Source organism: Platalea leucorodia (assembly GCF_965183815.1).
Source record: "Platalea leucorodia genome assembly, chromosome: 3".
Classification (NCBI taxonomy): Eukaryota; Metazoa; Chordata; class Aves; order Pelecaniformes; family Threskiornithidae; genus Platalea; species Platalea leucorodia.
In genome coordinates, this window is record NC_138825.1 from 32,259,616 (window position 1) to 32,283,060 (window position 23,445).

General features: G+C 43.7%; 2 protein-coding genes across 5 annotated transcripts in view; both read right to left on the reverse strand.

Annotated features, from left to right (window-relative positions):
• Window positions 1-2,416: 2,416 nt before the first annotated feature.
• CALM2 (calmodulin 2) lies at window positions 2,417-16,245 on the reverse strand. 2 transcript variants are annotated; one of them, XM_082306223.1, is made up of 6 exons: window positions 16,104-16,245; window positions 11,599-11,629; window positions 6,198-6,341; window positions 6,018-6,124; window positions 4,981-5,116; window positions 2,417-3,675 (listed from the first exon to the last, which is right to left on the reverse strand). In XM_082306223.1, the coding sequence occupies exons 1-6, from the start codon at window positions 16,104-16,106 to the stop codon at window positions 3,647-3,649; spliced, it is 450 nt and encodes a 149-aa protein (XP_082162349.1). In that variant the 5' UTR covers window positions 16,107-16,245; the 3' UTR covers window positions 2,417-3,646. The 2 variants fall into 2 exon arrangements, with proteins under 2 accessions (XP_082162349.1, XP_082162350.1); XM_082306224.1 differs by lacking the exon at window positions 11,599-11,629.
• Window positions 16,246-17,547: 1,302 nt separating this feature from the next.
• Window positions 17,548-23,445, reverse strand: part of PPP1CB (protein phosphatase 1 catalytic subunit beta) — a 100,249-nt gene continuing 94,351 nt past the window's right edge. For all 3 annotated transcript variants that reach the window (XM_082305370.1, XM_082305371.1, XM_082305369.1), the window contains exons 7-9: window positions 21,690-21,777; window positions 18,348-18,994; window positions 17,548-17,608 (exon numbers count right to left, since the gene is read on the reverse strand). In XM_082305370.1, coding sequence (XP_082161496.1) covers window positions 18,576-18,994; window positions 21,690-21,777 — 507 coding nt within the window. In that variant the 3' untranslated portion in view covers window positions 17,548-17,608; window positions 18,348-18,575. The remainder of the gene's footprint in view (window positions 17,609-18,347; window positions 18,995-21,689; window positions 21,778-23,445) is intronic.

Consider the following 23,445-nt stretch of genomic DNA (forward strand, 5'->3'; position numbering starts at 1 on the left):
TCTCCTTTACCCATTAGCTGTCCCTAATTTATTAGCTGTATCTTAACAGGTTGCAAGTTTACCAGCTATTATTCCTCACCCAGCAATATATTCCCCCACCAAAAATCCACAGCTACAAGTGATTAGGGAAGTATTTATCTTCAGGACAGCCGACAGCCTTGAGGTACAGTGTCCTAGCATCTTCTATAGTCCTGCTTGGTGACTCCCAACACTGCTAGAATGAGTTAGACAGTCTAGAATTTAATCAGGCTGTAGCAAGCAATTACTGATCTTCCTTCGCTGGGAAAGGCCACCACACGAAGGCAGGGCTGCACGCCACGGGAAGCTTGGGAAGCAAAGCTTGGGAAGCTAGCAGGGGCACTGTCACTTCACAGAACCATTTCGATTGGAAGGGACCTCTTGAGATCACCCAGTCCAGCTCCCCGCTCATGCAGGGCCCACTGGAGCCACCTGCCCAGCACCTCACCAGCTGGGTTTTGGATCTGCACAGAGACTCCGCCACCTGTGTTTCGCCACCCTTGCAGTAAAAAAGTGTTTTCTCCTGTTCAGACAGAACTTAATCTTTTTAAATTTGTGCCCATCATCTCTTGTCCTGCCAGTGGATGCTACTGAGATGAATTGGCTCTGCCTTCGTTCCCTCCCACCACGTTTTTATACACATTGACAGGATGCCCCCCATAGCCTATACATTAAGGGAACAAGCAGTCTTTAGGCAGAAGAGCTCTCACCTTGCCCCCCAGTTTAGAATACAACAGCACCACCAGGTGTTTTACTACAATGTTATACTATAGAAGTTTTTGTTCTTGCTATTATAGTATAGAATGTAAGAACCTCCACCATATTTAACAGATGAGATGAAGGATTGCATCTTCGCAAGCTACCAGGAGCCGAATTTGAAATTTCAGAGTATTCCTACATACATACCAAGAAATCTGCCTGGAGTGACCTAAGGATTACCTGTTTCACAATAGCAAAAGCACCTGCAAATGCACCTCAGCCAGAAGATTCAAGTTCTGGTAATCAGTGTCACTAGCTTCCACCACACTTTGCTGACCGCACCTCAGAAGACATTCTTCCATTAGCAGAAAGTACTGAAAAGTATCACCCCCATTAACTGCAGTTAAAGTATGATGTAAACAGAGCTACTAGACTTCAATATTGACCCAGAAATCAGGCATTTCATTTAGGTAACAGCAACATGGACACTTACACAAAACAAAACCAGTAGCTTTGGTTCCTGTGACTGAACAGTCTGAAGAGAGCAGCTAGAATGACAGTAAAGGTGGCCTTATCACACGTTCTTCACCCATTCATTTTATGAAAGGCAATCACCTTGGCCAAGGCAGTCTTTCATAACAAGAGGGAACCCTCTCCTTTTTACCTTAGTCAGTCAGATGCTTCCAAATGCATGCCGAGTTGTACCAGAGGACTGTGGTTCAAAATGTCATTCCCAGCCTACTGAAAGTCAAGACACCAGATTGGCAAATACAACTTCTTATCAGATCCTGGTTTGCATTACTTACCTCGAAAATTAACACTTCCAATACTCCCCCAATTCAGAATCTCAAGTGGTGGTTTGATGGTTCTGTCAAATTCTCCTCATCCCATGCCAGTTTAGGCACCTGTGTCTTGTCCCCAGGCTCCTAGGCCACAGGATGAAGACTGGATAGGAAGTGTTTGTTCGGTCACTCATTTTGTAGAAAGCAAACCCTAACTGCCAGAATATTTAGGCTGCATAAGCTTCCCGAATCAGGTTGCCAGCACACAAGCAACAACTCTAGGGAATTCTAATGCTGGCAATTTAAACACTTTTGACAAGCCTCCTTTGGAAAAACCAATAGAGCTGCTTATAGTCCTCAGGGAGCAGGGCTTTAAGATCAGTGACCATAAGCATTTGATCAAGTGTTTCTGAAATCAGGTTGATCAGCTGTCCTAATTTTACATTTTATAAATACCTCAAAGATTATTAAAACCATTTTAAAACATTAAGTAACTGCCCTGCTGGGACCAGTGAGGGTGACCAGATGCAGGGACCAATGCTTTGTTTAAAGGCAACCAGAATCCCCAAACAAGATAACCATATAGCATACATAAGATCAGTCAGTTCTTGCCAGGAGCACAAACAGCCTCTGGCATTCTTTTGAGGTCTTGGATTTGTCCTTGGTCAGAACCAGCTTTGTTTTCTGCTTTAAAAAAAAAAATCTAAACCTTGGGAAAAAAATAGTGCGAGAAGCCCAATCATGCTCATTAGCAGATCAGTAAGAGAATGTTTTCTTTCTGTACTTTGAGCTGACTGCATCCTGAATGGCAACTCAGACATGGCAGTTCCAGAAAAGTCCAGGTGTGAGACTAAGTTACCCCGATGTAGCAGCTGACAGGGAATAAACTCCAAAATAATTAAAAGAAAGCAAACAGGTTTAGTTGTCCGAACAAGGAATTTTAATTTTAGGTCAACTATTGAACTAGGTCAACATCCAGTTCACAATGTCTACAGATAGTGGGCATAGCCAGTCACTACGGTAAGTTTATTGAAGCACCAAGCTCCACACAAGACTGTAAAATACATTTTAAACTACTAGTAAGAAAGCTTCTTCAAGTCAACAATACTATTAAGGGCCAGAGTTTAAGGACTAAGTTTTCACCTTCCAAGCTATTTTAAGACAGCCAATCCATTGCATAAGCAAACCAAACTGCTACATACCGAAACACATAGAGCAGCAACTGTATTGAACAATTCCTGTAAATAATTCAAGGATACATTGAAACAGTATGGGTAAATTGTAATTTTTTATTGGAAAACAAATATACAACTTGGAATGGATTTGAGGCAAATCGTGCCATAAGCAGATTTTTTTTGAAAATAAGTGGCTAAACAAAGTTTAAAAAGCATAGTAACAAGAGGAGAAAATGTTTTCTGGTACAGGACCAGCAGTACAAAAAAAAACTTGTGTACGAGTACCTGGATAAATCACCCGTTTTGCATTAGTGCAACTTAAGTTTCATATTGTTGACTGTCAATCGTCCACAACGTTAAGACTCCACATTTCAACAACATGTTACAGGTATGGCCACAAACAAGTTACTGCAAAGCAAGCTAGGAGAATGATTTTTACAGTGCATTAGCCACATGTATATATACTATTCACATGGTTTTATCCTGCAGTTAGCTGCGAGAGTCCTTATCCTCCATAACAGAAAGCGGAATAAACTCCTTTATGTACTGGAGAACTAGAGCCAGCATGTTGCTTTAACTAAGGAATTGCTAATGCATGGTAAACCCTAGCTTACTTTATGTAACTTGTTACACTAGTCATACCTAAGTCTCCTAAAGAAAGCTACTTTTTTTTTTTTAAACAGACAACCCAGATGTTCCCTCAGTTAACCAACTCCATCTAACTTTAGATGTGCAGAAGGGCTTAAATATCCAGAGTAAGCCACATGCAACATTTGTTACTTAGATCAATTTTCCAAAAATCAGAACAGTGACAGTAAGATAAAGGAGAAAAACATGGAGGAATGGCCTAATTACTATACATGCATATTCGTTTGACAGTAAGGGAAAAACCTTTTACAGATAAGTTACAAACAGAGAAAAGGCAAATAAACAATTTTGTACAAGAAATTTAACACATTCTGTACAACGTCTTCACTTCGCTGTCATCATTTGTACAAACTCTGTAAAAGGAAAGAGTTGCATAAGAGTTATTCAGAGAAAAATCTGAATTGCAAGATCTGAGAAGTGACCTGCCTTACTAGTGCTGAACACTGTTTCAAAACTATGTTTTCAGCTACATTCAAAAAAGCATCTTCAAGACAGTGCCCTTTTTCCACCAATCACACCTAAAAAACTAAGACATCAGTAGAAATTGTGCTGAAGTGATGAACAGTTAAGTAGGTGTACAAGCAAGACATTGTGTTGGTTTGAATTTTTTTTTTTCAAAGCAGAATAGCTCAAGCCTGACTACTTAGCCTGACCAGCTTTAAGCTACTGAATCATTGCTTACTCACAGCACATTGGAAGTTTGACCCCACAAAATAGGATTCCTCACTTATCTTGCTGAACTATAACTTCAGGTACAATAACAAAAAGAAACCAGGAACCTAAAAGGAGTTAACTGGTTGCTCAAGTTTCAAAAGAGCAACTGCAAACAAGAGGGATGCCTACCCTCTCTAGTGCCAGCCTCTAAACAGTCTATTCGTAAGTACAGTTATGCAGCAGCAGCCTTGTTCATTAAAACGCCTTTTCACTCGCAGACGAGTGCTCATCCTGAGGCCACAACCAAAAAGGCTTTAAAGGGAAGCCACACCTACACCTCAGAAACAGTAAGGGTATTATCTGAAAATACCCTACCTCTTTTCAATACAACGTTCAGAAAGTTAAAATGAAAACAAGCTTAGTGGTTCTGAGCAGCAAGCAATTGTCTAACACAACTCCTCCTGCTTGCATGACTTCATTAAGTTTCAATGCCAGGAAGAAAGAAGGAAATAAAAATAAGCTACTGCTGCAGCTGATTTGTGTGAAATTATTTAAGAGGTCTTCTAAAGGTCCTGGCATTTCTGTGTATTTTAGAGGCTTCCCCCTTTAATTAGTAATTTTAAAAGCATTAATAGAAAATGAGTGACTTGCTACAGTCAGATCAACATTCATTAGTGAACAGAACAGCATGTGAACATCTCAGCTAGCTTCCTTATTCTAATGGTCATCGGACATCATTGGAGTTAGAAAGTTATTTCCTACACTGCACAGTTGAATAGTCATTTTTTGCCTGTGGCACAAAGGTAGCAATAACCCACTCAAACTTAAACCTATTTAGACGTACATGATGTACATACTAAAAGACATTAGCTTAAAGGAACACTAACTGTTGAGAAGATCTCGCCTGAACATTGCCCTGTTTAAACTTGGTGTGGCTATCAGCACCTACACAATCACCAACATAAAAAGTGCTATGCAAAAAGGATCAGTTAACACCTCCTTACCTTCATAGTTTACTTGACCATCACCATCAATGTCTGCTTCCCTAATCATTTCATCGACTTCTTCATCTGTTAGCTTCTCCCCAAGATTTGTCATCACATGACGGAGTTCTGCAGCACTAATGTAACCATTACCATCCTGGGAGGGGGAAAAAAGGAAGACTGGAATAGACTTTGTCTGGGGCCTAGCGACATAACTATAACTTAAGAATATCGCAGGGCAAGTTGAACATTAAGAAGTCAGCATAGCTTTAACCACTAGCATTTGCACAAGGCAGATGAGAGCTGTAAGCCTATCTTCAGTATTGTCCAGAACCTTAGTCTTAAAAAGACATTTTAAAAACAACTTATCCAATACAGTCTACTTTGGCTGTCCTATCCCAAGACATTTTTTTAATCACTGACAAAGCAATCCGCACCTTTTGCAACCTTTTTAGGTGACAGATGCCTATTCAATCATGTGACTGTCTGGTTCAAGTGTCTATTTCCTAGAACAGAAATTACTTGTCACATTCACCTGTTTCACAGAGTCCAGCACAAAGCCACAAGGCCTTCAGAGACCACTTTTACATATTCCTTCCTAGCTGGGACACGGGATATTGAAGTACTCGTGTAAACTAACTCTGGACTGACTTTTTCCTCCCCACACCCCAAGGTACTTAACATCATGTATTTTCTGTTTAAACATGCATCTTGCTTAATAAGCTGAGTAACTTTAGACTCATTTAACAATTTACTTAGTAAAGACTAAGTTAAAGACTGAAAAGATTACCATTTTAAATACTTAAGCAATTTCCCTGCCAGCCTTGTACAAGTATTTTAGTATCATAGCAAGTGGTAGCTTAGTAGTATCACCCACTACCATCACAATGACTCATTTGACTTTGTTATAGTACCACAGTAGACTGAATTTTAGAGTGACAGTTAACCTACAGGTTCTAGATGACGGGACTGCAGAGACCCCTCAGTTCAATGAGGAAGCTCATTAGAAGTCACACTCAGTTTTCATAACAGAAATATTTTTTTAAGGTAAACAGTACCTTGTCAAACACACGGAACGCTTCTCTAATTTCTTCTTCACTATCTGTATCTTTCATTTTTCTTGCCATCATTGTCAGAAACTCTGGAAAGTCAATTGTGCCATTGCCTGCAAGATAGTTACTTTGTTAGAAAAATACATTTTAGGCACTTTATTAAATTACTTATTAGTAAAATCTTACCATCAGCATCTACTTCATTGATCATGTCCTGTAGCTCTGCTTCTGTGGGGTTTTGACCAAGCGACCTCATCACTGTCCCCAACTCCTTTGTAGTTATAGTACCATCACCGTCCTTGTCAAATAGTGAAAAAGCTTCTTTGAATTCTGTACAACAAAAAAGGAGTTAATCCCTTCAGCTTTGAAATGTTAAGTTTACTTAATCATAAAAGAATCCATTGCTGCTTATTGTTGTAAATTACAAAACTTGATTTCATTCTCTTCAGAAAATTTCAGTATACTGTTCCGTCTACTATAATTGTAATGCCAATATGGAAGCATCAGCATCTGGAAAACAACCAGTCTACCCATCAACCACACTTTGATCCAAATAAGATGAAAGGTCATCCATTTCAGAAGTACCCAGATGTCTGTCACTATATCTTGAACAAGGATCCGTAATACAGAGCTGAAAGGAATAGCTATCTGCAACTAGAATGACCCACATCCTTGGTAGAAACTGTTTATCTCATGAGAAAACAACATGAAATTACTTTGAGGAAGTTTAAAAATGGTACTCAATAAAAATGCTACTGCTTAATAGCACTTCTATTGCTAATAGAGGAGATGAGTCAATGGAAAAAGGTATAATCAGACCAAACTAAAAATAGTTTCTCATTATAACTCACTTCCACTGGACATGCAAGTCTGAACAGCATATGCTACATGGAGCTGCAGTACCTAACACTATAGGTCTTAATATTTGGCCATACCTAGCTACAAAGGAACTTCTCCCAGCTCTCCCTCCCATTGAATTTCTGCATTCTTCAGTCAATGCATATACACAGCTCCAGTCAGTTGTTGAAGGAGGAAAGTCACTGGTGTCTTAGTTTCTGAAAAGCTGCTTAGAAAGTTGCTTCAGCCCTACTATATCCTGAAACACCCTTCATAGATCTAGTCAAAAACAGTTCTAAGACTGCTTAACTGTGTTTCAGTGCTACCTCTTAACCCCCTACAATGGCTGTATTGTAGCCAGCAATATTAATACAAGCATAACATGTTTAATTGTCCAGTCCAAAAATGGAGTTGGTTTTAATCCATGCCATCTGTTTGTCTTTGGCCACAGACTTTAAACTAGCTCACTGGACTATTGTAGCTCATACACAAATTACAGTTAAACAAGAAAAACTCATCTATTCCCTTGTATAGTTCACATCCTTTTACAGCTTTCAAGGCACCCGAGGTCATGCCTTTGGAGAACTCGTTAGCTCAAGGGTACTCCTGCATCAGAAATTCTTCCAAGAATTAATTTTTCAACATTTCCAAGCAGCCAGCTTTCCAGATGGTGGGTTTCCCAGACCAGAATTAGTCACAGTAAAAGTTGTGTTTTCACATGAACTGCATAAAGTCTTACTTCATCCATTTCATACTCTGAAACACTCAAGGTGAGTACAAGCTGGCAAGTGTTAAAAATGCAACTACAAAAATAGGCTTTTTATAGTTCATGAATGCAGCTGTAATACCAGAGCCACAGTTGAGTCCCATCCAGGAAAAAAACACTCTTCTACATCTAACAGTTTGAAGTGTTCCAAAAGCCAACTCCCGCTGTTTAGCACAGAAGAATCAGAGCAAGGCTACCAGAGGACCAGATGAAACACTCCTAAGCCAGTATTGTATGATCACAAAGCAGAAACAGGCCTACCCAAACAGGCAGCTATAACCTGTATCTACAGTGACTTCCAAACAGTCTTTGGGGCTAGTTTCAGTTAGCTTGGAGGCAACAAATAGGCTTATTAGAAGTCTTACACCAGGGAAGAACTGGCTTTTGGGTCAAGCCTAGTAGAGAAATTCATCATCTAGCATGGGAGGACCTCAAAAGGGGAACATTGAGTAATCAAGAGTCAGGTACTCAAGTATTACTCAAAATGTCTGGCTGTTAACCACTTCATCCTTAGCTTGAAGGTCAGCTGTCACTAACCCAAAAATGAAGCAGACTTCACAGTACTGCAATGACCCTGCTTAGAAAAAGTAATAATTTCTAGGCAAAATTCAAAGACTTGCTTTCTACAACATGGGCCATTCAGTGGTATATTCTAAACACTTGAAATGAACCACTTGAAGGACAACTCTTTACCTTTTACTCAAAGATGCTGTAGGCTAAGAAACAACCAGCTATAAATGATAACCATGAAGAAAGTAAAGTGATCAGCAGCATATTCCTGTTTGAAATGCTGAATCGAGTTAGGAATATGATTAAAATACCTCTTTAACCACTTCTAGGAACAACCTCCAGTAATTAGAACAAAGGAATAACAACCTACAGATACAGTTTAGACTAGAACAAGAACAACTTAGCACAGCTTTGGAGAATTTGCAGCAGTGGCCAGTGAAGGCAGCTATGAAATACTAAAGTTTAGTGAGCAACTCAATTCTGCCTTCCTGCAACATAAGAGTATAAAACACCCCTCCCACACTTAAATACCTTATGACTCCATGTAGCATGTAAAGCAAATCCTCCCTCTATTCAACACTCCTCCATATCAAACTGCAAATGAAAATTCTCTTGTACCCTAGATAAGGCTAATCTGTCAGAAACCTGAGGACAGTGCCAGCAGAACCACTCATCTTCAGGCCAGCCTACAAGGTTTCAGCCTTTCCTTCCCTCTGAAAAAGCACACTGCACCAAGAGAAAAGACTACTTTCAGGCCCCACAAAAAGAAAGGCTAGTCCAACAGAATGTGAACTCTAACACCCTAGCTCAAAATGTTCTATTTAACAATAGCTTCTGAGGCATCTCTGCACCACATCACCTTTCCAGATGAAGTGGCAGTCTTCAGTGACCTAATATGCTCAGTGAACCAGAACCACCATTCCCACTCTGACACAGTCTAGCCAGCTATGTCTGGAACTTTTATAGGAGAACGTCAATTGTTCTTTTCACAGCTACCAGGAGCTCAACACTGAAACATGACTATTTCTACTATTAAATAAATTTCTAAATAACTCTTGTGGTCAGATCCCCAACAGAGAACCATAGCACACTAAAGGAACAAGGCATAATGAACACCATACATAGGCCTACTTGTTCAGAGAACCCATTTAGACCTCTGCGAGGTCTAGTGGAAGGAAGTATAGCTCACTAGACCAGTTGCTTTGGGACAAAAGCATCTTTCGGTTTTTCCCCTCGATCACCCACATCAAATGGTCCTGACCTATATACTGTTTTTAATACAACGCTTAACCAAAGGGATACCCATTTGACTCGGCAACTTCAGTTCTTACTGAATGAAGCTGCAACTAGCATTCACATTCTGTACCTACTCAGCTTTCAAAATCAGTCTTTCATTTGAACAAAACCTGGGAAGTCTTTCACCCCTACCTGTAACATCAAGAAGCTTCAGTCCTATATTACCAATGAGTTTCATAGGAAGTAAGAACATCTGGAATCTAACAACCGTATTCTGGTGCTTCACAGCAGCAGTGGAAGATTTGTTTTAAGCCCAGGAGAAGCAGCTGCTTTAACTACCTTGGCTTTCTATTTAAGAAAGGGTATGTTTTCTCTACCTTATAATACCATTTTCTTAAGCCCACCTTGAAATCAAAAGCTGATTTGAAAATCTTCAGATAAGCTGAAATGGAATGGTAGGGGGCTCAAGCCTTTAAAACCACAGAGTCTCCATAAAACATGCAAACCGTACCTGCAACAGGTTTCCCATGCAAGACACTGGCCTTCAACAGCAAAGCCAAGCAGACTGCTTAGTCAGCTGCAACCCTTCCTAAGCAGCAGTATGGATGGTTCCCTAACAGACCAGCAGTGGGCTTATGTCTTCACATCAGAGGTTCACGATTTACTGGCAAACACATTTGCTTCATGGAATACCACAGCTGAACTGACAGTGGCAGGCCATTTTACACTGGATACTAACACTAAGTTATACTTTCATTCTTTCCACACAGATAAAACCCTCTATTCCAGCACAAGAAGCTTATTAATACTCACTTTTGGCTCTGAGAACTATACTATCATTACTGAATAGCTAACATTTGCACTAATCCTGAGGTAGTGTTAATAAGCTTCCTGTTTATATTCCATGATCAGCTACATCAACTAATAAAGCCTCTACAGTTAAGAACTGGAACAATGAACCACTATTGAAAAGACAGCAGTGACAATTGATAAAGCCTGCTCCAACTAAACTAGTCACAAAACCCTTAAGATATGTAGGCCACTTGCAGCAAAAAATCTCAAGTTGAACTAGATTTAGCTTGTGCTTACTCATAAGACAGTACCATGGCAACAAGTAAATACACTAAGGACCTTCCACAAAACCACGATTAGTCTCCTATGGGTCAAAGCAAGCTTCTGAAGCTACAGAAGAATGCTCTTACACTTCAAATTTGGCAATTATGGTAAAAACAAACTAGCTTATTACAACACTTCTGTTTCATACAGTGTCTTCAAGAGCTACACCGTAGTTAAACAGCAATACCTCTTAGAGGCTGTTATTTGTATGCTTGACCTGGTACTATTAGATTAGCAGAATCCTAACACCCTCTAAAATAATTTCACATGACAGTTATGCACACTGAGACTTTCTAGTATTAACACTATACACTTGTCAGATCGCAAACCCTAAAGTCTTTGAACGTCCATGGCAAGGCTGAATTTTGCATCACCAGCTCTAAGTCACATCAATTACTGAAGCTGAAATCAGTCTTCAGAGAGCAGTGACAGATACTAGTTTGTGCAGCCTTCATGAGTAGGAGACAAGATAACCAGAAGTTTTAGCCACTAGTCGACAGTTGTCAGTGCACAGAAGCCATTGTACGGGGGCCAATGCCAAGACGCAAGAGATGCATATTTATTTAACCATTTTGGAGCAAGCGCCAGACCATCAGAACAGTGCACAGAACACTTGTGTCCAAGTACACAACAGTTCCAAATATGGAATATCAAGAGTTGTCACCATGAAGCCAGTCTCTGCTGTCATCAAAAACAGCCACTCTGAAACATCCCTGCTGACAGGAGACCACAAAGTAAATTTTTTTTTTGCGTTCTGTTAGAAGAGTACTCCAGATTCCAAGTCTTCACCACAGATTCACCCCACATCCCCCCCCCCGTCTTTCAGTTTGCACTTGGGACAATTCTGTAGTCATGAGAGAAAAATATATAGTCCCAAGTCTACCAGCTAGTAAAGCTGTGAGGATTGTCTAATGATTCTAGAGGACAAAACTTCAGACTCGTTGTATCCATGGTGCTTTCACATTAGATAAGCCTTTAAAACTTAGGTGACAAATTAAAACATTCCACAATACTTCTTTAGCATCTAAGAAAGCTAAATATCTTGTGTAACACAGACTGTCACTGGATTAAGAGATGTGCCAGGTCAAGTAGGAGTCACAACACAGCACGTAAAAACCTCACCTGCAATCTGCTCTTCTGTCAGTTGATCAGCCTGCAATAAAAGAGAATATCATTATAGTTGTAGCAAAAGTTCAAGGCAAAGTAAGACAGACTTGTAGAGGCCTCTGAATATGGTAGCTGCTCTTCAGGACTTATCTGTAGCATTCTGAAACAGTTCTAACTAACAGCTCAAAAGTCATCAGGATTGCTTGCTAAGTAAGAACTGGCAGCCTGTCCTCATTTCCTGACCCTGCAATATCTGGTATCTGTATCAGTCAATTACCCAAGCAACATTAGCAAACTCAAGGTACACAGGTCCCTCTAGATTGGTTTTAAAAAACTCATTAACACAGTGGACTACTGGTAGTAATACTTTGGTAAACTAGCCTCAGCTTTAACACTGAACACTTCAGGTCTAAGTAATGCAGCAGTAACCCCCAAATCTCAAATTTAAGGCAGACTAGGCTCTTCTGCTAAATTACAATGCTATAATTAGAAAAACATACTCTTCTCTAGAACTAAATCATCCCTTGATTAACATGAAGCTTCAAGTCCAAGACCTGGCTGTAAAAAACAGAGTCCCTATACTCAGTACTAGCAGCTTCAGCCCAAACTGGCAATTCAATGCATTCGTCATATGGCTATCTAGACTTTTTTCAGACCATTGTCTACAGGCTCAAGTAGCATAAGGTAGTTTACAGGGCCCCTAGAGAGAGGTTCAGTGGTGTAAGATGCACAATTTCTCTATCAGTTGGGTAAGCCCCTGTTTATAGCTCATTTTGCTCTGTCACTGAACAGTTTTGAATCAACTGGATTTGACAGCAATAAAAAAAACACCTCAGTCTTCAAGGCCAAACCCAAAATGGACTTTACTCTTGAAAGAATACAAAGGTGTCTGAGGACTGTAGAAACACTTTCCCTAGGTTTTTAAGACGGCTGATTCTTCAAACAAATTCTGGATAGCTTCAGTTGAGTTGCAGTAACAAGGCCATACATTTCTGTTGAGGAAGTCCTTCAAGGAAGTTCCTTGAGCTCTTTACCCCATAGAACTCCACCAAAGAATCAAAAAAAAAATACAGAAAAGAGACACTCGCTGCCTAAGTTCAACACCACTTTTTTAATTTTTTTCCTATTGTGACCATTTCAGCAACAACCTTTTTATAATTACTGCAATATTGACAGAAACAGTCATAAGCTGTGCCCAACAAAGGTGTCTCTACACATTAGCCATCTACCAATGAAATGCTTAGAAAAAGGTACGTACACCACCTATCAATTTTTACTTTACTAATTTCAATTTGAACTACATTTCTGTGTTGCATACGAACTTGGAAGTTGCGAGCTTCTGGTTATTCTTCCTGTAACAGAAGTGAAGTTAGCTGCTCAAGCAACCATACAAGAGCTAAACTGCTTACAAAAAAAAAGCATACAGTACAGCAACAGTCCAAGATAAAGGCCAAGCAAAAGCCCAAGATAAATCAGTGATTTCTCAGACTACCTGTGGCTCACCTACTCTAAGAATCAAGACCACACTACTGAGCAACTTCCAAAAGAGCAGCTACAGCTATAGACTCATTTCAATTTCAGCAGCTGTAGGAAGTATTCCCTTGCAGGTTCAACTTTTTGTTTTACACAAAATGAGATAGTCTAGGGCAGCAGCAACACTGCCGAGAACATCGCCAGTTCACCATTAGGCTTTGAGATGGAAGCATTCTGCTGGTCACTTCACAGAAACCTAACAGATTTTCGCTTGTCTGGAGTGTATCATTAACACAGACAGACTCATACCTTTGCATGCTATTTACATTTTTATCGCTCAAGTGAAGAGAATGATGTGCTACATTTCTGTAGGATATTTATATCCACAGAAAGCTGTAGATCAGATTTAAGTAGCAAGAACCTAGTTTATTTAGGTCAATACTTATGGGTTACCAAGTTGAGTCACACACTGTTTTATATAAATAGTTTTATATAAACACGACATGAAGCAGCGTTTAAGCTGTTAAGTGTTCCTGAACTCTTCCTCTCTAACTCTTCCAGCAACTTAAAACACCCTACAGCCCCTAACCATAAATTTGGCTAAGCTTTGTCAGCACCTGTAAGAGGTATAGTGTTTGAGAAGAGCACAAAGCTCATTAGAAGCCACAGGTATACGGCAGTTGAAAGATAAGCAAGGAGATGGGGCAAGGTTGAACAAACACCATCTGTACTCCGCAGTGCTAGGCTCTGCAGGGGCTGCTGCGCAACAGCAGTAAAAGGCGGAGCCAGCAAGTCTGCCAGGTCACTCCCTCCCCGCCACTCAGGTGGAGGGCTAGCAGCCCGGATCCAGGCATGCGAGCTACTGTGGTCTTCCTAGAGGGGCCTTCGGGAGTTCTTTGTCCTGAATTTATGCCAGATACTCATGCGCCATACATGTGGCAGCAGGCACACCTTCAGTAATGCAACCCAACTTCAGAAACAAATAGTTAAATTACAACTGTAACACGCCTAAGTTTTGACATGCCCCTTACTATGGCCAAGATCCACCTGAAAACCTCCTTTGATGGAGTCAGGGAACCCATCACAGCTTTGGTGCGGCATTCTCTGATTCACATTGCAGCACTTTCATTTTCACTGCAAGAGCTCCCATCCCCCGCCCCCAGATTATGTTGAGGGCCTGACAGAGAATCTAAGCCTCCTCCGAAAGAAGGGGAGCTGTTGTGCGTGCAGCAGTTTCAGTGGCACATGCAGCCTCTAGAGGTAGTGTTTCATTACAGTCCTAGCTGCTATGCAGTAATTTGGAAGATCCTCAACAGAGCTAACACTGCCTGGTAGAGAGCTATCAGCAAACTGCAGAACAGATGACACTGTTCCCCTCCAAAACTTGGCATTTTGGTACACTTCGCAGGTGTTAGAACTGAATGGACAGTTCCATTCTGGCAAGATTAACTGAAGAACAAGAACTAGGCAGACTAGCATATAAGGGCTAAAATTACGCTTATAGTAGGTTAGCTTATTTTGGGAGCAAAGCGTTCTGCTTTTATCTAGCATGTGCAGTATTGGACAATGTATATTCACAGGTTTAGCCAGTTTGGTCTGTCAGGATGAACTATAACCACATTCAAAGTGTCACTGTGCCTCCTGGACACACCCATTTTTATATAGACTTTGCTCGAAGATACTCCATTTTTGGTTCTGTACAGATGACGACTAAAAGCAATAAGCGTCTTTTGCTGCTAGAGTCACTGCTTTTTGCCTTTGTAGATGGTTTGCTGTATAGGTTCACAATTCAAGGGAAGGAACAAATTCAGGCTTCTGTTCACCTAATGTCTTTGCCCAGAGCGCTTAGAAAAACCTGAAGTACCCATCATTCACATTAGACATGGCGAGTTGATAGTGATCTGATTCCTTAAAAGCATATAATGAATGAAAAGGCAATTCCACTATACTGCATCTTCTCTTAATGCAGGGATAGTACTAAGTGGTCATTGGTGTTGCTGTTGCGACAGAATTGTTCCTTTTTGTACGTGTTTCAGTATCCGTTTGTTTTAATTAAAAAAGCTAAACTTCTATCCTTTAGACCGAATTTGAAACCATTCTCCAGTTCCACAAAACGTGTTTATTTCGGCAGTTGATTAAAAACCTAACCAAACGTATTGCTAGGAAAAATAAATTGTGCTTGATCAAGAAAACGCAGAACCGTCCACCGCAATGACAAGCCAAAACTGTTAAAAAAAACCAAATCCCTTGTTCAATAGAGCCACCGACAGCAAGGCGTTATCATGAAATCGGCAGGGGAGAGCGGCTCCAACGTGAGCGGACAACAGGTCTAGCAAGGAGGGAGATGGTGCAGTGAGGCAGCCTGCCCCTCATCATCATGCTGCTCAGAAGCTGCAGGGCTCCGCATTGCATTATTACCAGGCGCAACACACCTCGCTAGCGAGCCAGACATCTGAAGCGCTGGCAGCAGCCGCTGCCGCGCCGCTGGCTCCCCAGCCCCATTCAGCCGCACACGCCGGCTTGCCGGGGCGGGGAGCGGGGGGGGAAGGGGGGAGGAAGCGATAAGAAAGTGGAGCTGGTGCCATCGTGGCAGGCTCCTTCCCCCCTCCCGGCACCCCCCACGCGGGTCTCCTCCCAGGAGAAACCGTTATCTGCCGCTCTCCCCCCCACACCCGACACACGCCCCGACAAAGCGTCATGGCGCTCGAACCGAGTGGCAGTTTGAATTTTGAATCCGCACCAACGCCCCAGGGCGGGAAAGGGACCCGGGCGGGACTCGTCCACCACCACTTCCTCCTACGCACACGGCGCCTCCGAGCGGGACCCTCCGCCCCAGCCTGCCCGCGCTGCCGGGCTGAGCCCACCGGCCACAGCGAGGGACGCCTTCACCCCTACCCCCACCCTTCTGCAGGCGACCTCGCCCCGCACCAGCCAAACCACCTGCCCCTCTCCCCCCCCGCCCAAACACAGGCACCCCCACCCCCCCACACCGAGCATCGGACCAGCACCCGCAAAGCCCTGTCGCTACCCCACGCCCGGGGACTCACCATGGTGGCTCGGCCTGGCTGTGGGGTGTGGTGGAAGCTAACGGCTGCACGGGGCACACGAGCAACCTGCCCGCTCTACGGCTCGCCTCACACTGAGCCCTGCCCGGCCGCCAGCAGTGCCTCATAAACCTCCTCACAGCCCGCCCGGATCGCTCCGCGCCGCTCCCTCCCCCCTCCCCTTTCCCCGTCAGGGAACGGAGCTGCGAAAGAAGTCCCGGCTCTTCGCGCTCTTCTCGGCAGGCCCCCCCGCACTCCCAGCGCGCCCACTTTCGGCCCCCGGCCCCCCAAGCCCCGGCGCAGGAGGGGGAGAGGTGCGGGAAAGAGCGGGGCTGCGCTTGTGAAACGGCGGGAGGGGGTGCCGGAGGGGGCAGGCTGAGGGACTATTTCTCTGGGCGGAAGAGGATTTTAGAAAAAAATGCCGAGGAGTGCGGTGACTCCAGAGGGAGGGCGCTGATTGGTGGATTCGTACCTGCAATGCGTCACTTGGACATGCACAGTCTGGGCTGGGAAGCGGTTACCCCTCCCCCCGCCCGCAGTGCGCGCGGCCCGGCCCGGCCCAGTGCGGCGGGGCCAGGCCCGGCCCGGCCCGGCCCGGCCCGGCCCGGGGGACGCCGCCGCCGCAGCCGCCGGCCTGCCCCGGCCCGCCGCCCCGCTCCCCGCGCCTGCAGAGGGGGGGCGGCCTGGCGGGACGGCAGGCGCTGCGGCAGGGTGTGCCGGGCGGAGCGGGAGCGGCGGCAGCCGCCGCCGCAGAGGGCCCGGGGCGAGAGGGGAGGAGCGGGGCGGGCGGCGGGGCCGGCCCCCCGCGGTCAGGGCGGCCGCCTGCCACGGCCGAAGCGTGCAGGCCGCGGCGGGCGTTGTCGCTCGGCCGCTGCGGGGGCGGGAGGCCCGGCTGGAGCAGGCCGCGGGGCGCAGGCCGCGGAGCGGGGCCGCAGCCCCGCGCTGGCTGCAGTCGCTCTGGGTGCGTTACCCTGAGGCTTGAGCAAAGCGCACCTGAGAAACGCGCCCCCGAGAGCGCCGCGCCAGAACATTTCAAGCCTTATCGCTGTGCTCCGGGAAGCCTCACCCACAGAGTTACTAAATGAGGCTCCCTCCGCATCCAGCACCGTCCAGAAAAATTCCCACCTCGCTCTGCAAGCCAGAGATGCTTCATCGCTGGTAGCATTGTTTAAAAGAACAGATTCCCCTATCGCAAACCACGTACGCCCTGGCCTTGTGCCTGAGAAGGACAGCTGGCCAGCAGTTCCGAGTTAAAATCTCAAGTCTTTCCAGGGTTTTCCCTAAGGTGCATTTGGGCAAATGGCTTCAGACGAGATTTCCAAACTCGCAAATATATTTTCGAAGGCATATAGTGTACTTAAAATCAGATGATAATTCAACAAATAGCTGCAATGATGGCTGAGTTCAGTGAAAGCAGGCCTACCTGTCATCTCCGAAACCCACAATGCTCATGTTGGGACCATAAATACGTTACTAAACTTTGGGGGCCAAAGTCCAAGTTTGCTGACCTGCGTTTGAATACAAATTACCAGTCATGTTACAATCACAATTACCTACTTCCATACCCATTGCAAGAATTAGTTAGTTTATACAGTACTTCTAAAGGCATAGTATTTTATACCTGTCGTTACTGTTACTACACAAACCAGAGCGATGGCTCTCACTTTACACACTAAAGAGGTTTCACTCATCTCTGCTCTTTACAGTCGTTGTGTTTTATAGGCCATATAAATAGGATGTGCTCGGGAGGGGACTGGCACGAACAAACTCTTAACAAAAATTCTGTGAGTTTTTCCCTCAGAATATTAATTGGCAGTCTCAGGCTGGCTCTCTTTTCAGAGGTAATCGTGTGTCCCCCGAATTCAGGAACAAAGGGGAAAAACCAGAACAAGGCCTGGTTTCTTAAAATAGTCAGAGAGCCCCTTCATCAAGACCAGTGCCTCTTGTCCTCTCTACCTGACTTTGTGATCATAGGGAATACAGAAAACACCACTGTATACTTATGTTTGGCCTTCAGCCTTGAAATCTGAAGTTACTATTTTGCTATATGTTAGCTTTCTAGGCCTCCTTTCCGCTTAGATGTATTTCTGGTCCACAAATGAAGCACATCTAAGCACATTGTCTTTTCACAATTTTGCACATTGTCTTTTCGAACGCTGATGAGATTTTTTCAATGTGTAATGTATACCTAGGTGAATACCATACTTTTCAGAGAAAGCAACGAATGCCAAGGTTATTGTTACGCACCCCTCCTCGTACCTCTGCGATATGAAATAGGAGCAAATCCCCACCTATGGTCAGGCTGTGCTCGATGCAGACAGATGAGGCATCAAGATGGCTTCAATCAGTTTTACTCCTCCCTATGCCGCCTTTGGTTCAGTTTTAAGGATTGCTCTGACGTTCCCAACTTCTTTATAGTCCCAGAGGCGTGAATCACTGCAGACAAGTTCTTGACCAAAAAATTCGTCACCCGCTCTAGATTTGGGATAAAAGTGGCATAGCACCGCTCAGGGTGCATGTACGTCGCACCCTCAAATCTGGAAGCAGAGTGCCGGTGCGTCTGTGTGGAGCAAAACCACCTTCTCTGGAGACACTTGCTTGGGTCCTGGCAACGAAACGCCCACGTGTGCGTGGCACTGGGCCTGATTTACCAAGCCCTTTCCTTGGCATCTGTCCTTTATGCTCACAGTATCTCGGGGAGGCAAAACATCGTGACACCCAGCTTCGCGGGCGGGTTACTCGGGTGCCGAGACTCAAGGAATCAATTGAGATGAGGAATATAAACATTTCTGTGAAGCAGGTCCCGAGAGATTTGATGAGAAGTATATGGAAGGGCTGTACCGAGACAGCATGTTCTGCCTGAGTCCTGTTCCTGGAGTTTGCCACCTCAGGAACTGCAGGAAACATGAGGTCCACAGTGTAAATAAAATGTAGGCTCTTTAATTACTGCCTAAGGGTCTGCCATGGAGCAAGGATTTGAATGCAAGAATTTCAGGTCCCAGAGAACCTGACCACCATACTGTTTATTTCGGTATATGCCCATTGAAGTATTGGGTATCGGTAATTTATTAAATTCTGTGTACTCTTTTTAGTTATGTTCAGTTTTCTCTAAAGGTAGAAGAGGTGGTCATTCAGAGCATCCTCTCTCCACCGTATGTTTCCTATGCGCCCTGGTCCCTTGATCTCTTTCTCTCCCCTTTCTCTGTTCTTATGTGTCTCCTTTTTTCCATCTGCATTTTCCTCCAGCAGCACCCATTTCCTGTGGGTTTCATCACCACCCCCACCCTGCTTCCATCTGTTGAAGAGATCAGCCACCAAGTTAACTTGCAATTACACTACCAGTGAAATTACACCAACAATTACAGCGGCATTACTAGGCATTAAAGCGAACACCCCAGTGAAATTAATGGGGGAGGGGGGAATTCGTCCCTCTCACAAACAGGTTGTCAGCAATCTCAGGCAGGTAAAACAGCAGCTTCTCAGGGGTGTTGAGGCCAGGGTCCTCCCTCACTAGCCTAGAGAGGCAGAATTGCTTTCCAGCAGCCTAGCTGATGCTCTTCCGCAGCCTGCATGTGCCAGGCAGGGAAATACATCAAATGACCAGCCGCAGCTGCGGGCTACGACTCTGACACCTCTGACAGAGCAATAATGGGAATTGACTGTAATTTCTCTGTCGCAATGGTCCAGTATAGCTCTAAACTCAGACTTTTTAAAGTGCTAATTTCTCTCTCTGGTATGTAATTTAATAGGTTTGTCAACGTTTGTGCGCTGTGTTCCCCCTCCCCCTCCCGCCCCATGCAGAAATATAGTCTTATAAAAGTCCAGTTTCAGCATTGGGGTAACAAATTAGAAAAAGCAATTTGAGTTACAAGGTTAGATGAGCTGCATATGCCAGCAATTTTCACAGTTATTTTATGTGGTATATTTAATATTGTGTAAATTCAATTTATTCTATCGTTTTACTAATACTTTAATGGATCGCGTGGACTGGTCTATACAGAGCGCCGTGCAATGGTATAAAACGCTATAGCTGCCTCCTCAAGTTTTGCTGTGTCATTTCTGTGTAGATTATAGTAATAATTTGGACAACCTAATTAGAAATTAATTCCAAATTTTACAAGTGAATTTCACAGGTAAGAAGAAAAAACTTCTCTACTTATAGAGAGTACTAACACTTAGCATTTAACTAACTGCTACATAGAGAAGGGAAATAGCTCATGGCTGATTTTACATAATGGGTCTAATGTTTTCCACCTTTGTCTTTCTTTAATAGGGAACCTGCCACCCTGAAGAAGGCCTTTATCTCACGTTCCAACTTTAAGTCACGCAGCCAATGCCATGGGGGTAAAACTAAGGTGTAAATCAATATTTCACCACCCAGATGTACTTGGAAGGCCCATTCAGCCCTCGGCAAGGAAAAACTTTGCTGTGTGCAAAATTTTAAGGTGCTGAATGAGATGTCCCTATTTCTGATATCCTGAGAGCATCTATTGGTCAGACAACCCAGAATGCTGAGAACTGGGGTAACCGCTCATCCAGCTACTATCGCCTCACCTGGATGGCAGCAGCGGTTAGGAAAAAATAGAGGCTTGTTGACCATATTGGATGGAAGACTGTCTCTAATGTAAACACAGTTGTGGGAATAGCCTTGCCCTGTCCTTTGTGCCTGATCCCTGAAGCAGTCACACCTGGAGTACGTAGTGCCTGCGAGCCACTGGGATGGCACTCCTTCCCAGAGGGCAGGGGATTCCTCCCACCGCTTTGGTTTTGCTGTGTCAATGTTGAAGGCGATGCAGGCATATCCAAATTAGCATTTCAGTACCTCCTGTAGGGCTAGCGAGGCAGCTCTAGCAGTGTGGTGCCCACTCAAGATGCCATTCAGGTTTGCAGTTAGCAGATACAGACCTCTATTGTGGGGATTGCACGGCTCCCCGACTCGAGGCTAGATGTTGTAAAGCTGGTTCAGGTGACCTGAAGCTGAGTCTTTAACTGTATTGTGACTAATCACTAAAATGAAACAAGATGGGAGGGCCCAGAAAAGTAGATAGGTGCACTCACGTAAAACTGAGAGAGGCTGGAGGAAGATGCAATATCTAATCATAGGCTCTAGGCTAGGATTAGGAGTAGAAAGCCAGTGGGAATCACAATCTTTTCTCTGTTTTTTGTTTGTTTTTTGTTTGTTTTTTGTTTTGTTTTTTTTTTAAGAGATAAACAACTGCTTCCATTTTATGAGGATATCTGATGGAACATTGCCCATAAACCTGCAGTATTTTCTGGACTCCTATGAGAAAAACATGGCTCCAGGTCTTCGTCTCACCAGCGTATCATTCTGGAAGACGAGAAAGCTGCCTGGGCAGAGGCAGTAGGAGATCCCCTTTCTAAACCATGTTCTTGAAGTACAAGAATAGATGGCCCTCAATACTAATTATGAGCAAGATCTTGCTTTTTCTGTGTTTCATTTTCTAAAATACCTTAATAGGAGGGAAAGCATAAAAACCATATTTGCTCCAAGATAACAGAAATCCCACAGTCATCATCTGTAGTACAGTCCTGTTTTCCGGGGACTGGAAATAATAACATAACACTTACAAGAAGTAGCATAAAGTCGGGGAAATTGCAGAATGTATTCCAGTGTCTTCAGATTCTGCAAAGGCTTCTTTTTCTTTCCTTTGACGAGCTGTAAGAGAAAGAGAAAGTCTTCAAGAGTCGCCTGCACTTCCACACGTGGGCCAGAAGCCTCCATCCATGAGAACTGCCAGATGATTATGATCGTCACAGCGCTTACAGCTGCGCTGTGTGAGTCACAAGCCGTTTGAATTGCGTGCTGCATGTCTGCGGACACGGTAACGAAACTCGGTCTCGAATGGAGACTCTCTTTGGTTTGATGCATATGACCAAGGAAGTACTTGCAAATGCACAGTGGCTAGGATTTGGCCATTTTTCAGTGGGAAAACATATACAAAATAAGCTTATTCGCCAATGAGACTATGCCATTGTTACAGGTTGGTTTTGGTTTGCCCGAAACCAAGCCCACAAAATATGGAGTGAAGGAGTACAACGGAATTAATAAACTTGACAAAATGCATCCAAGCAACTGTTTAAACTTCCTCTCGTGCAGAGATCTAGGAAGACGGTGGTCAAGGAAGAACTTGGTAATTCTCTGTTTTGATGGGAAGAGATGGCTAGAGGAAAAATATGCTTTCCCAGGTCTGAAGACAGTTAGTTTTGGTGGCTTTCTACATGGGAGGTTTTCATCCTAACATATTTTTTCTTTATTAGCAAACAAATATAACAGAATAATAGCTAACTCCTATTAAAAAATTACCGGGGGAGGCAAAGCAGTGCTTATAATAGAGTTATTGCTGCAACCTTAATTAGGGCATAGTGCCAAATACCTCTGTGATGAAAAACAAATCAATGTAATGATGCTTTCCCATTACCTTTTTCTGGGGGAATGAAATGTCACAAAATATTTTGCAGACTTCCTATTGGAGACCAGGGCGTACGGGACTGATTTACAACAGAAGGCAAAGGGATTTTGTTTAAAATCAGTGCAGGTAGACAGAGAGCTGCTGGAGCTGAAGGTTCAAATATGTTCATTTTCTAATGACAGCAAAGGATGAAGCACTTATTGACTATAACATTTCAAATACAGTAGAGAATCTGATTAGACTAAGCATAGTATATCTACTTCCCTTTTTCACCCAGATAGACATTGTTTCACCTAAACGGAAACTGCTCTGGAAACCCACACAATGTCATTTAGTCTTGTGCTCTAAGGTCCTGCACATTTAAAGTGATTTTTGTCCACATACTGACAGTTGAAGAACCCCGCCTCTCCTGAAGTTGGTAGGCGTTTCTTTCAGCGGGTCACATCCTGAGCATCTTATTCACTTTTTCCTCTATCTGTACTCAGGCGTGCTTTCAGGGGAGTTTATCCACATAAGGGCTGACTAAATACTGAGCAAACAGTTCAGAATTTGGCTGTCTTTTATAAATAATGATTCAAAGGTTTGATTTAGCTACAGATGAGCCTGAGCCACAAAAATTGCATCTGGCTCCTAACTGTGTCAACTCCCATGGCAGAGGTTTTTTTTTTCCCAGCCAAAGCTTGGCCTGAAAGTTCATGCAGAAATACAAACTGTGAATCAGAAGCCCGTATCAGTGCTCCGGGTGAAGTGCGTACCAAGATAGCCTGCAGCCACATGCCAGCTTGCCATTGACCTTTTATCTGCATAAATAGTCGTGACCTTTGGGCTGCTCAAATTAGTGCTAGCTGCTCGAGCAGTCAAGTATCACAACCCTGTTCTGCTCAGACCGCATCTCTCTGCCTCTAACCGCGTGC

What these genes read in the sequence shown, in the direction of transcription:
- CALM2 (XM_082306223.1), bottom strand. An exon ending in GACAGAAGAGCAGATTGCAG is followed by an intron (nt 6,342 to 11,598) that starts GTGAGGTTTTTA and finishes TTTGTTGTACAG; the next exon opens with AATTCAAAGAAGCTTTTTCA. An exon ending in CAATGAAGTAGATGCTGATG is followed by an intron (nt 6,125 to 6,197) that starts GTAAGATTTTAC and finishes ACTATCTTGCAG; the next exon opens with GCAATGGCACAATTGACTTT.